The sequence below is a fragment of the Aegilops tauschii genome, chromosome 6 (genome assembly GCF_002575655.3).
Source record: "Aegilops tauschii subsp. strangulata cultivar AL8/78 chromosome 6, Aet v6.0, whole genome shotgun sequence".
Lineage (NCBI taxonomy): Eukaryota > Viridiplantae > Streptophyta > Magnoliopsida > Poales > Poaceae > Aegilops > Aegilops tauschii.
In genome coordinates this window covers 429565366-429578572 of record NC_053040.3, presented here as the reverse complement: position 1 = coordinate 429578572, position 13207 = coordinate 429565366, and the positions used below count along the sequence as shown (strand labels likewise).

The window sequence follows — 13207 nt, the reverse complement described above, 5'->3', positions numbered from 1 at the left end:
GAGGTGACGTTGGGGTAATCTATGCATAGGGGTTGATGCACGTTCTTGTCTTTGTTTCACCGGTAGAAATCTTGGGGCACTCTTTGAAGTTCTTTGTGTTGAACTAAGTATTATGAATCTGAAATTATTTGGTGTTATTTTAGTACGAACTCTTGGATAGATCGATCGGAAAGAATAGCTTCGAGGTGGTTTTGTACCCTACAAACAATTTCTTCTTATGTTCTCCGCTAGATAGGAACTTTGGAGTGATTCTTCATCTTACTTTGAGGGATGGTTATATGATCCAATTATATTAGCATTGGTGGGAGATTGCACTAGCGAAAGTACGGACCCTGGGCCTCATTTTCAAGCATTGCAATACCGTTTGTGCTCCGTTTTATCAGTTGCTACCTTGCTATTTTTATTGTTCCTATTAAAAAAATCAATATCTACCATCCATATTACACTTTTATCACCATCTCTTCGCTGAACTAGTGCACCTATACAATTTACCATTGTATTGGGTGTGTTGGGGACACAAGAGATTTATTGTATTTGGTTGCAGGGTTGTTTGAGAGAGACCATCTTCATCCTACGCTTCCCACGGATTGAAAAACCTTAGGTCATCCACTTGAGGGAAAATTTCTACTGTCCTGCAAAACTCAGCGCTTGGAGGCCCAACATGAGTCTACAAGAATAAAGTTGCGTAGTAGACATCAATTGTTCTCACCGAGTTTATGTTCGGTCTCACTGATTTGAGTCAAAAGTGTGTAACGGTTGGATTTTGGGTGAAGGCTATTTATACCCCTCCACCCCACCTATTCTCTAAGAGAGCCATCAGAACGAAACACTACTTCCACCATTCGTTTTCTGAGAGAGAACCACCTACACATGTGTTGAGATCAAGAGATTCCAATCAAACCATTTGAACCTTGATTTCTAGCCTCTTCAAGTTGCTTTCCACTCCAATCCTTCTCCTACCCAAGCCAAATCTGTGTGAGAGAGATTGAGTGTTGAGGATATTATCATTTGAAGCACAAGAGCAAAGATTTCATCACCAACACAACATCTATTACCTTTTGGAGAGTGGTGTCTCCTAGATTGGTTAGGTGTCACTTGGGAGCCTCCAAGATCATGTGGAGTTGAACCAAGGAGTTTGAAAGGGCAAGGGGATTGCCTACTTCGTGAAGATCTACCTGAGTGAGGCTAGTCCTTCGTGGACGTAAGCCATGGTGGAATAGACAAGGTTGCTTCTTCGTGGACCATTTGTGGGTGGAGCCCTCCATGGACTCGCGCAACCGTTACCCTCCGTGGGTTGAAGTCTCCATCAATGTGGATGTACGATAGCACCACCTATTGGAACCATGCCAAAAATCATTGTGTCTTCATTGCGTTTGATTGCTCCTATCCCCTCATTTACATTCATATGTAATGTCTTACTTTCTGCTGGCTAGACTCTTAGACTTGCATGTGTAGGGTGTAACTAGACTTGGTATAATTGCTAAACTTACCCACAACTAAAATTGGGGAACTTTAAGTTTCTAATTGGTCAAGTAGTCTAATCACCCCCCTCTAGACATACTTTTGATCCTACAATATCCTCTCTTTTAAGTTTTTCATAGTGCAAGGGATGCCCCAAATATTTAATGGGGAGCTACCTTGAATGCACTAAAATCTATATAAAAGGAGCCAACTCCTCTTGCTCAAGTTGACAGGGACTAATTCACGTTTGTGATAATTAATACCCACACTAGAGATGAACTCAAAGCAAAGTGGGAATCCACTTAAGGTTTAAAGCCACCCTAGTGTTATTTTCAACAAAGATAAAGGTATCATCAACATAGTGTAAGAAAATTACACCCCAACGAGTGAAATTGGGGCAACAACCTCTAACCTGGCTACCTTTAACCAACATTACAAAAAAACTTCAAATACAAAATTGAAAAGTAAAGGAGACAGGGGATCTTCTTGTCTAAGCCCTCTACTTGTGACAAACAACTCACTCTCCTCTCCATTGATTTGACTCCAACAGAGTCCCGCCATGGTAGTGCTTTTGACCAGTGTATCCATTTATGTCCAAAATCTCCACTAGCTAACACCCTAAATAAATCTAGACTAACCATGTCATAATTTTTTTCTCATAATCTATCTTAAAAACCAAACCCTTTTTCCTACAGGAGTGTAGAAAGTGTATAAGATAATGAGTTGTGACTACACCAAAATAAATCTATCGTTAATAAAAGCAGATTGATGGTTAGAAATTAGCCTGTCAATGATGGGAGATAGTCTATTTGTAAGAGCTTTAATTAAAACGGCAATCCAACATTAAAATCTTTAAAATGGTAATTTATTTAACAAACCAATAGGCCTAACTTTCATGCTTCTAGTGTCATTCTCTCTTGGGATTAAAGTAATCATCGCAAAAAATTGAGTCTGAAAATTTCTAACTCGTTGGTAAACTAAGCATTACACATATTAATCCATTCAAATTTTACTATGTCCCAAAAAGTTCTATAGAAACATGAAAGAAAGTCCATCAGGCGAGTAACCCCATCAACATAGGAACTAAATAAACCTGCCTAATTTCCTCTTCAGTAAATCTGGCTTCTAAAGTATTGTTCTCTCCTTGAGAATTTTTCCTGGCATCCTCAAAGAAGCCAATTCTAAGGGAAACATAAGGTCTAGGCTCATTTTTTAAAAACTCCTTCTAGTAGTATATTGCTATTTTATTCATGCCATCCTTGTCAGAAACTGGTCCATTAGTAGGGATGGCACCCGCAGGGTTTGGGTACGGGCAGAGCCACCCCATACCCTTAACCGTCCCATTTAAGCTTACTCACCACTTGTACCCATACCCGCTAGTGGGTACAAAATTTTCCCATACCCGTTACCCGACAGGGTAAATGGGTACCCGTGGGTAAAAATATCCATGTTTCAATAACATCAATTTGAATGAAACGTAATCATAAACAACAACATACAATCATAATTTATAAACAACACATAATAATATTGATACATACTTATAAACTACAACACATTATAAACACAACACATTTTCTAAACATCAACACTTTCTTGTAAACAACAACACATCAAAGCATCAAAATATAGTCATAAATAGTAGCACATAGTCATACACTTTAAATTCACAAACTCATGACAAAGGGTAGAAGTAATTTTTTCGTACTTGTTAGAATTTATAAGGGTACATGGATATGCGGGTATGGGTTATATGATCTCATACCCGTACCCACTCTACCCGATGGGTTTGAGATTTCCCTTCTTACATACCCATGGGTAACTTTTTGTCCCATACCCTTACCCTAATAGGGTTTTTACCCGCAGGGTACATGGGTAATAGGTACCCATTGCCATCCCTATCCATTAGGACCATCTAAAACTGCAATCAACCATTTTCTTGTCCTTTGGTTAGCTACAACCTGAAAGTAGGTAGTATTTTTATCACACCATGATATCCCTATCTATATATAAACCTCTTCCTAGCTTTAATTTCCTTGGTTTTCCAAATCTCTATGAATTGAACTAAAATAGCATCCACCTAGCTCTCTCACCATTAGTGAGCTTTTGGGATTATGCATTGACATCTAGAGCATCATACTCAAAGATGAAAGCCTTTTTATGTTTCCTAATAAAAGTCTCTAAGTTACCACTCCAACCTCTAGCAAGTCTTCTAAAAGCCTTGTGTTGCCAAATATCTACCAGGTTGCTGTTGTTGCCCCTACTAGCACAGGCTTTAACAAATGACAACTATATCTCAAAAGTCAGGTCTAGTAATTCACCGTTTCACATGTTTTAAAACTGGGCTATTGAAAACTTGATAGGAGTGACATTAACCTCAACAGACTTAGAGCATCTACAATCGGACCTCCATACCTGCCCCAAACGTCCAGACGGGCTGCCCAATCAGTGTCCAGATGCAAAAACGCCACATAACCGGCCTCCTCATAGCCGCCCCAAACGCTCGGACTGACTGACACTCCCCATATCCAGCCCAAATATGGGGCGGATATGGGGACACCCGGACGCGCCCGGGCTCGCCCGCCACATCGGATCCGGCCCACGCTGGTCCACCTGACCCCACATAAAATGGACCCTATCCGCACCTCTGGCTTAAATCCTAGCCACATTCCACTCCACTCCCCTCCCCTCCAGTCCACTCTCTCTGCCAACAAGTTATCATCCGGCGATCCTATACCCTCTCCGGCATGGTGAAAAACAGATCCGATTCCTGCACCTCTAAATCCGTTGACCCCGAGCTCATACCAGGCGGCCCCGAGGAGAAGATGACCGTCCTCCTTGTGCTCCGTCGCTCCCGGGAGGAGGCCACCCGACGACAGCGCTCGGACTCCTTCCATAAGGAATCCATTGCGTCCACCTAAATGGCGCATGGATCCGGTGCGAGGTATGTCGCCGCAGCCTCATCGGAGGCGATGCGGTCCGTCTGGCGTCCGAACGCGTCAGTGGATGCACAACCGCTTCATTGGCGCGTCGAGGTGGAGATGACCACATGGGCGTCCGCCGATGCAAATATGGCGTGGCGTGCCCGCCGTGCGAGGCAGCGGTCGCGGGAGGCGGCGTCGAACGTTGGCGAGCGGAGTCACATTCTCCAGCGCCCCATGTGGTGCATGGCCAACCCAGGCGCCACAACCGCATCGTGGTGGACGTCGCCGGCTCCTCCCAAGACGGATCCATCACCGATCTCACGTCCATCGACACCGTAAAGGTTCCGGACTCCGACGAGGAAGAGTATGGCATGGGAGACGACGGTGCCTTGAGTCCCGTGAGCCGATCCATGTCCGATGTCCTAATCTACCTCGGCGGCGACCAGACCAACACTTCAAGAGGCGCAGCTGACCGCCGGACATGGGCACAGAGGAGCGGCGAGCTCCGCTTAGATTAAGTTTTACGTTGCATATAATAATACGAATTTGGTGGTTTGAAAAATGATGTTTGTGGTTGTGGAATCAACTTTTTGTGTGTTGTATGATCACTTTTCACAAACACGTCCGGACGCGTCCGTGGGCGTTTGGGGACCGGATTTTTGGTACTCCCTCCATTCCCTTATACAGCGCTAGCAATATATCCGAATTTCAAGGAACATCTTCTAGCCCCCGTATGAGAGGAGCAGCTTTCCTACAAAGAGAATCAGAGAACCTGCATTTTGACCATAGCTTTGTCAGTTCGGTGGCGTGTTGAATTAAAAAGCAGATTTGGACCATAGTAAATGTGCAATATCCTGGGAAATGCACCAGTGACTTGAGCCAGCGATGATCGAGAAAGGCAGCCGAGCAAAGGAGGAGACGGAGGATGGGTCACAAGATGAAGACGAAGAACTAGAGCCAAGACAGCAGAAGACCCAGAGGCAGGAAAGAAAACGAGGCGAAGCAAAAACAAAAGCACGCAAGCCAGCAGCGCGGCGCAAGGAGTCGTGGCCGGGACAGGCCGCCCAACCCGCATGCAGCCAAAGGAGAGTGAAGCGAATACAGACCAGGCCGGGATCCTCCGGAGGGAGGGAGCCAAGCAAGCCACAGAGTGGTGGTCGGAACAGGGAATCCGGGCGTCTGCAGTGGAGTACGCGGCCGTGCCCGTGCGTGACTGCTGCCCATGCCCATGCAGCAAGGAAAGGAATCAATCCCCCTACGACTCTACTCCGCTGCCACGCTCTGGCTACCCTTTTCCTTTCCGGCCTCCCTCGATCCCTTCCTTCCTTCCTTGCTCCCGTCCCGCCCATCCTGCTACAGTCAGTACTGTTCTGGTCCGGCCGCGCCATCCTTTCCATTTCCGGCACCCTCCCCTTCCTCCCCCTTTCCCCCATCCATCCACCCACCCACCCCCCACCCCACATCCCCCGCCCAGCTACTCTACTCCCCCCTAGGTAGCCAGCCAGCCGTCCACTCCCCTCTGCATTCCGGCGGGCCCCGCGCCGCAGTCGGGTGTCGCATGCATAAAAAATGACTGGGCCGGCAGGGCCCCTGCCCCGTGCTTGCGTGGTTTAACGTCCTCATCGCTTTGTTTATGCGCCTAATCCTCGCGTGGGCTCGCCCAGGCCGCGCGCGGTTGGCCCGGTTTTTATTAGTAGTACTCCGCCCTTTGCCAATAGGAGCAAAGCTAGCGCTGGTTCCCGTCTCGAGACCCCCAATCCCCCGCATCGCCTCCTCCACTCCACCTCCCCTCCCCCTTTCCTCTCCCCTCCTCTCCTTTCGCATCCCTCCTTCCATCCGTCCCCATCGCATCGCAACCGCCGCATCGGCGAGTGAGCCGCGCCAGCACGGTGCTCCGAGCCTGCCTCCCTGGGCGAGCCTCGGCGCGGGCGGTGGCGGGGTGAGAGAGGGGGAGGGGGCGAGGAGATCGATCGGTCGGTCGGGCTCGGAGAGAGGGACGCGACGCGATGGCGCGGGAGCGGAGGGAGATAAAGCGGATAGAGAGCGCGGCGGCGCGGCAGGTCACCTTCTCCAAGCGCCGCCGGGGCCTCTTCAAGAAGGCCGAGGAGCTCTCCGTCCTCTGCGACGCCGACGTCGCGCTCATCGTCTTCTCCTCCACCGGCAAGCTCTCCCAGTTCGCCAGCTCCAGGTACACACGTCCTTCCCCCTCCGCGCCGCTCCGTTCCTCCCCTCCAGTCCTTTCTCGCCTCGTCTTCTCGCGAGACGGCCCGTAGATCTGCCCGCCTCTCTCCCCCTCCCGCCTTCCCGGGCGCAGGATCCGGCTCGCCTAGGGTTCATGCCGCTCCCTCCCACGGGTCCCATGTCAGTTTCGCGTGCTTTTCCGCGTCCCAGGCGCCCGAAGGGGATCGCGCGACGTGCTGGCGGGGCGGATCGCGTTGCCTGGCACCGCCCGCAGCGGATTTTCTGGTTACGTTCGCGGATGTCGTCTTTCTTGCCGAAATGGGGATTTTAATTATTTCTGTTTACTGTAGTAGTCATACTCCTGTAGCTGGTTGCACATTTTTCTGTCGATTTTCATTTTTCTTTTCCCGATCGAGCGGTGTGTTACGAGCATGCGCGCCTTTGCGGGTGCTGCGGCTTCTGTTTATATTTGCTGCGTATGTTTATGCATCTTAAGTTGCGGTGTTTTATCGTCGGTTCTTGCGCGCCTCGAGTGCTCCGGTGGGGCAAAGTTGCGCCTGCTAATTGCGTACGTACGGCCGGACTTGTGATTTTATGTGCTGCTGATCGTACGTCGCATCGCCCGCTGATTCTAATGGGACTTCGTGTTCTGTGCAGTATATCGGTTACTGTTGTTCGATGAGATATTATTTGTACTCTTGCACGCATTGTTCGTCGTCTCTTTTCTTCTCTTCCTTAGTTTGGGTGAGATATTATTGTTGTGCTGATGTCCTCCACTTGTTTGTTTTGTTCAGGTCCCCATTCTCTGCCGTTCAATGTGGCCGTTGGGGGATAATTTGCCGTTGTTAGCTACTGTACCTAGTATTCTAACACAGTAGCATCTTGGGCATCATGTTTGTTTACGAGATTCTTATGGACCTTCAAATGACGCATCAGCCTTCTTTAACTTATTATGTGATGCCTTTACATGTCACCGTACTGATTTTTTTATTAAAGATGAAATAGTCTTAGTTGTGTTGTGTATGTGTTGACATTGAAAAGCTTTCCCAGCTACTCAAATGATACACTATCACCAAAATCATATTTGAGTTTTCTTTTGCTGGGATCATTTGTTTAGCTGAGGAAGTTGTGTGTATGGTCTCAACTTCTTTTACTTGAAACAGTAACTGTCTTGTTAAAGAATAGCAATCTTTTGAGGAGTCTCCAATGTTTGAAGTTTTTTGGATGATTATGGATCATACTGGTGCATGCTAACTTCAGTGAATTATTGATAACCATGCATTTGTCTAACATAGCATTACAAGGAAAGTACTTTGACTTGGAACTCTTATTAGCAGCAGACTGTAGGAGCAAAATGTAAGGACATTTGAGTCCAGCGTTAATTTCCTCCGCAGTGCATTATATTTACTAAACTTCTAGGAACCTGAATGCTACAAGTAATTAGTCCTTGTTTAGGTAATTTAAAGAATAATTTAAACTGAATGGTACATAATAGGCACTGAGAGTATTTAACTACTGCTATACAAAGTTAATGGGAAAATGTAGACTCGTTTTCGATGCTTTCTCATTAGGGTGTTTGGATTCAAAAAACATTCTGACTTTCTATCTGGTTAAGGATAATCTCTCTTCGTTTCAGAAACAAACATGCTTTGGCTTTCTCTTCTGTTTATTTAGTCCATGGCACTAACGGGTATCATCTTATATATGTAGAAATGTTATTATTTATGGGCTAGTGTTTTTTTTTTTGGGTTAACATCAGAGTTCAGTCTTCACTTTAACCTAACTTCATACTCTTGTTAGTGATTTCTAGTAATTTGATGGTCATTGTTACGATGAACTGTCAAAGTGACTAGTTAATGTCATGGTCTGCCCCTGTATAATTCTGAACATCCCTATATCGCTGTTATTTTAGTCATTTCCTTTTTTATTGATTAGTTGTAGCTTCATGTCGTACTGATATTGCCTTTCCTTGGACAGTATGAATGAGATCATCGACAAGTACAGCACGCATTCTAAGAACCTGGGGAAAACAGACCAGCCTGCTCTTGACTTGAACGTAATAATCACTTCTCACCCTCAGTGATGTTAGCCAGCAAATTGAAGTTCTGTGTTTGTAGTGTCCCAATACTTGTGAATCTACATAAGCAATATAAGGATGTGGCCCAAAATAATATATCTTATATTCAAGGCCTAATCTAGCACAAACCTTCATATAAATGCATTTTCCCCATCTAAAACCATTGAAGCGAAACTTTGCTATAAAGAATACTTGAAAGTTGAAAAGCAGCCCCCGCAAAATGCCAATGGCGGGGGACCTTGATGGAGGTGGTTATTTTGAAAAAGTAAAAAAAATCATATTTTGAAGTTCCAAAAAATTCTGAAAATAATCATACATGTTCATATGGATGTATCCTGAATGCAAAAAACACAAAATCGTGATTTGAAACTGATGAACAGTACGAACGCTGTTCACTATTAGAAAGGCAGGATTTTTTTTCCATTTTTCTGTAGATCTCACCATAATGTATTTCATTGCCAGACTTTATACACATGTAGAATACATCCATATGAATGTGTAGAATTTTTTCAGAAATTTTTGAAACTCCAAAATGTAATTATCGATTTTTTTAAAATAACCACCTCCATGGAGGTCGCCCGCCAAAAGCTCGCGATCTATGTTCTATACCCTTTTCTAGTTTTTTTGAGTTGGGTGATAGACCACATATAATACTCCCTCTGTCCGAAAATAAGTGTCGTGGTTTTAGTTAACCACAACACTTATTTTGAGACGGAGGGAGTATGATCTAATGATATATAGGCCATGCTATTGTTCATGATAGCTGTAAAAAAATGGTATACTTCTCTTCCTTGTTTTTATTAATGGATGTCAACACTCCCTTGGGCACAATAAAACTTCTGTTTGGATGGTCCATGTCCATAAATTTTTTTCTTGGTTTATGAAATGATTCTCCATTTTGTAAGAGAATATAGGCAAAAGAATTTATCAGCTATTGCAATATGATAATTAATGCTTTTTCCGAATGCATTGATAGTACTCATTTATAAACTCTTGGTATATCAAGGTAGTTGCGATTTGGTTGAGTTAAATTTCTTAATCAAATTAGTACTGACATGCTGGCGCGTTTCTATTTTCAGTTAGAGCATAGCAAGTATGCAAATTTGAACGATCAGCTTGCAGAAGCTAGTCTTCGACTAAGGTTATGTTCTACCCCATTATATTTTTTATGTGATCCATGCTGAATTTATTTTGCAATTCCATATATAATAATGGCAATTCTTGTCCAACCTATAGACAGATGAGAGGTGAGGAGCTTGAGGGGTTGAGTGTTGATGAACTCCAGCAGTTGGAGAAAAACCTAGAAACTGGTCTGCACAGGGTGCTTCAGACGAAAGTACGGTGATTGAACATGTCATTTTTTGAAGTTCCCTTCTAATCAGGCTCAAAAAGAGCAACTATTTAGCGGGCTGTATGATTTTGCAGGATCAACAATTCTTGGAACAGATAAATGAACTGCATCGAAAGGTACAACTTATTGCAAGATCAATTTTGAAGTCATTATTTTAGGTGAAGAACCATGGATTTTGTTTTAAATAAATCAAGCCTTATGCTTTGGTTTAGGGTCATCTACACATGCTTCTCATGTTTTCAGAAACCAAATGTTCCATTAATTTCTTACATTTTTTACATCCACTGATTCATTTTTAATAGAATATTTTGTATATAAACAATAATTTAGTGTATTGTCCGCTAACAAAGAAGAAATTATTCATGTTTTTGTGGGTTGGATAGTACAACTGGATTTTTGCAACTTTATTGGAGCCTTGTGTACTAAAATAGGAAAATAGGGATATGTTCAGAGTCTGAATTCTTGAGCACCATCCTTTTAAAAGACGCAAGCAAATATAACAGATCATTTGAGTGCTTAAACCAGAGAGAAGATAGTACGACAATTTAGTGTTTGCATATGTGGACAGTCTTTTTAACTTTATTATGCCTTTCAGTACTAAAGCAAGAAAGTATATTATTTTCTGTTGTTTACATGTGTAGATGACTAAATATTCTTATTTTATTTTTATCCAATATACATTACTTTATCCATCTCTAACATTTTGATGTATTTTTATGTTCTACTTATGGTTTCAGTTTAGCAGACCATACTGTTAGTTATATTTGCTGTCCCTTTTCACCTTATATAAACTTAATTATTTTGACTGGTTTGAAGATGGAGGAATAAGTTCCCATTTGACGAAATAAAAACTCAGTGGCTAGCTATAGATGTTCAAGTTGATCTGTCATCATTTACCAATCTAGCATGCAAAATAATACTACCTTCCACATTGTGGCAGCTGTATGCCTATATGAAGGGAAAAGCTTGCACTTATTGCTTGAAAGCTGTTGGAAGTTAAACACATATAGAATTAGATGAATGGTAGAATGTTGATTTATTGGTTTGAAGTACCCTTGTCTGTAGAGATAATTTGTAAAACTAATAAATGTTGTACCACTTGCATATTGTACCACAGAGTTCACAGCTGGCAGAGGAGAACATGAAACTAAGGAACCAAGTATGGACTTGAAACTCAACTTTCTTTAGTCAACATCTGTGTTGTTATTTTTCAGCGCAGTCCATCTGAATCCTAATTTCTATTTGCTTTGTTTTACCTGGATGCAGGTAGGCCAGATTCCAACAGCTGGCAAGCTAGTGGTTGCTGATACCGAAAATGTTGTTGCTGAAGATGGACAGTCCTCGGAATCCGTCATGACTGCATTACACTCTGGAAGCTCACAGGATAATGATGATGGTTCCGATGTTTCCCTGAAATTAGGGTGAGTTTCCAAGAGCTTCTACGAAATTATCAAGTTGTTTTTAATGTAGATCCTTATACTCCTTCCGCCCTGATGTAAGACTTTTTGCAAGCTATGTTAGCTTGCAAAACGTCCTATGTTATGGAACGGAGGGAATAGTTCTGTACTTAGTGACTTGGTATCTACCAGTGGACAGCGGTATAGATATTGATTGCAGCTTCCTGGTTGATATTGATGTGGAGATGATCGTATGAGCTGAGCTGTGTTAATGAATTCTCAAAAAGTTACCAAATAAATACAGATCAATTTTAATATATCCATTATTTAGCTTGGAACTTTGATTTACTCAAAGAGGTTTAGATTGGGATCTATGACCCTAGACGTTACAATTCATATTCCACGGGAGTCTTGCAACCTACCCACTGTTCATTTGCTTTTATTTTGGTTGTATTCATCTGTTAGACTTAAGCCTGGACCCAGACTGTTTTTAGGTTAGCTTAACCCCTATAAGCAGTTTAACACTAATCCACATATGTAGGATTGAGAGGAAATATATTTCGGTTCGGATTTGAGCCTAATACTGATTAGTTGGCACCCCTGTGAAGTTGGAACCATTCAAATTGCAAACTCTACTATTGACATGATCTTAGCATCTACTTACTAGAAATAAATCATATTTTTGAGTTACATAGTAGTGCTAAGCATATGTTTTTTTATAAACCATATATTCTGGTTGGTTCATAAAATTTTGCAAAAACTTGTGGTCCATTGTTAAACCAACCAAAGTTTATTTTTTTATAATTCCCTCCGTTCTTTTTGTATCCCTGTTTCGTGAAGGAACATAGCATTTTGCTCATTTTACATTTACTATTTACAATAATTTCTTGCAGATTGCCCTGCCTTCCATGGAAGTAACGACAGTTGCCGTCCGTTCGGTTCCTCATGGAGCTGCAGCATCAGTGGAGAAGCTCTTGGGGTTATGGACAAACCTGGGCTGCAATAATCCTGCGGCGGAAGCGAGATCAGTTAACCTGATTTATCATCCTTGTGGCTGCATGATGCGATGTCCCCGTTTTAACTGTTGGTGTTTGCTAGGATCTTGACTAAACTTTTAGAGCTACCTGATGTTCATCGTTGTTGACACTATCCATGTTATGTATGTACCATGCCGGTATCTTAGATTATGCTCTATAAATGCATGTCTTGGTCAGCGTTCTACTCCTTCCGTCTCAAAATATAAGCTCATTTTTGACACTAACAGTGTCAAAAGCGATGTTATATTTTGGGAGGGGGGGGGGGGTGTGTGTGTGTGTTAATATTTTGATGAAAAAGAAAGTTGAACAATGCTCAGAAGTTGAAGGACATGTTCTCTTGGAATTTATTGCTGTCAGAGCATCTACAGCTGGACTTAGCAAATCAGCCCCCCTAAATGCCCGTGGATGTCCCCGGTCAGTGTCCATGCGTGCATGTAGCTATACACTTCATTTTCTCCCTGGTATATGTCCATCCATGAGATTGATGGGATGCAGAGAGAGAAAGAAAAAAAAAACTCCCCTTGATTACATTCTTTTAATGCAAAGGGTTGGATTATTTACTCCATCTATAAAAAAATATAAGAGCATTTAGAATACTCTTATACTCCCTCTGTAAAGAAATATAAGAGTGTTTAGATCACTATTTTAGTGATCTAAACACTCTTATATTTATTTACGGAGGGAGTATTTCTTTACAGGGGAGTGGTAGATTGCTATGGTACATAATATGACAGCTGCGTCGCTGCTCACATATCATAGTCCATAGTGTCATACTTAAG

The 13207-nt window shown here is 43.0% G+C and overlaps 1 protein-coding gene across 1 annotated transcript; it reads left to right on the top strand.

Annotated features, from left to right (window-relative positions):
* Positions 1 to 5655: 5655 nt before the first annotated feature.
* Positions 5656 to 12589, top strand: LOC109752946 (MADS-box transcription factor 22). Its single transcript, XM_020311871.4, has 8 exons — positions 5656 to 6573; positions 8544 to 8622; positions 9723 to 9784; positions 9880 to 9979; positions 10069 to 10110; positions 11112 to 11153; positions 11261 to 11415; positions 12285 to 12589. The coding sequence occupies exons 1-8, from the start codon at positions 6392 to 6394 to the stop codon at positions 12307 to 12309; spliced, it is 687 nt and encodes a 228-aa protein (XP_020167460.1). The 5' UTR covers positions 5656 to 6391; the 3' UTR covers positions 12310 to 12589.
* Positions 12590 to 13207: the final 618 nt, after the last annotated feature.

Coding starts and splice junctions, on each gene's coding strand:
- LOC109752946 (XM_020311871.4), top strand. CDS start 6,392: ATGGCGCGGGAGCGGAGGGAGATAAAGCGGATAGAGAGCGCGGCGGCG. Junction 6,574..8,543: donor TCCCAGTTCGCCAGCTCCAG/GTACACACGTCC, acceptor TTCCTTGGACAG/TATGAATGAGATCATCGACA. Junction 11,154..11,260: donor ACATGAAACTAAGGAACCAA/GTATGGACTTGA, acceptor ACCTGGATGCAG/GTAGGCCAGATTCCAACAGC.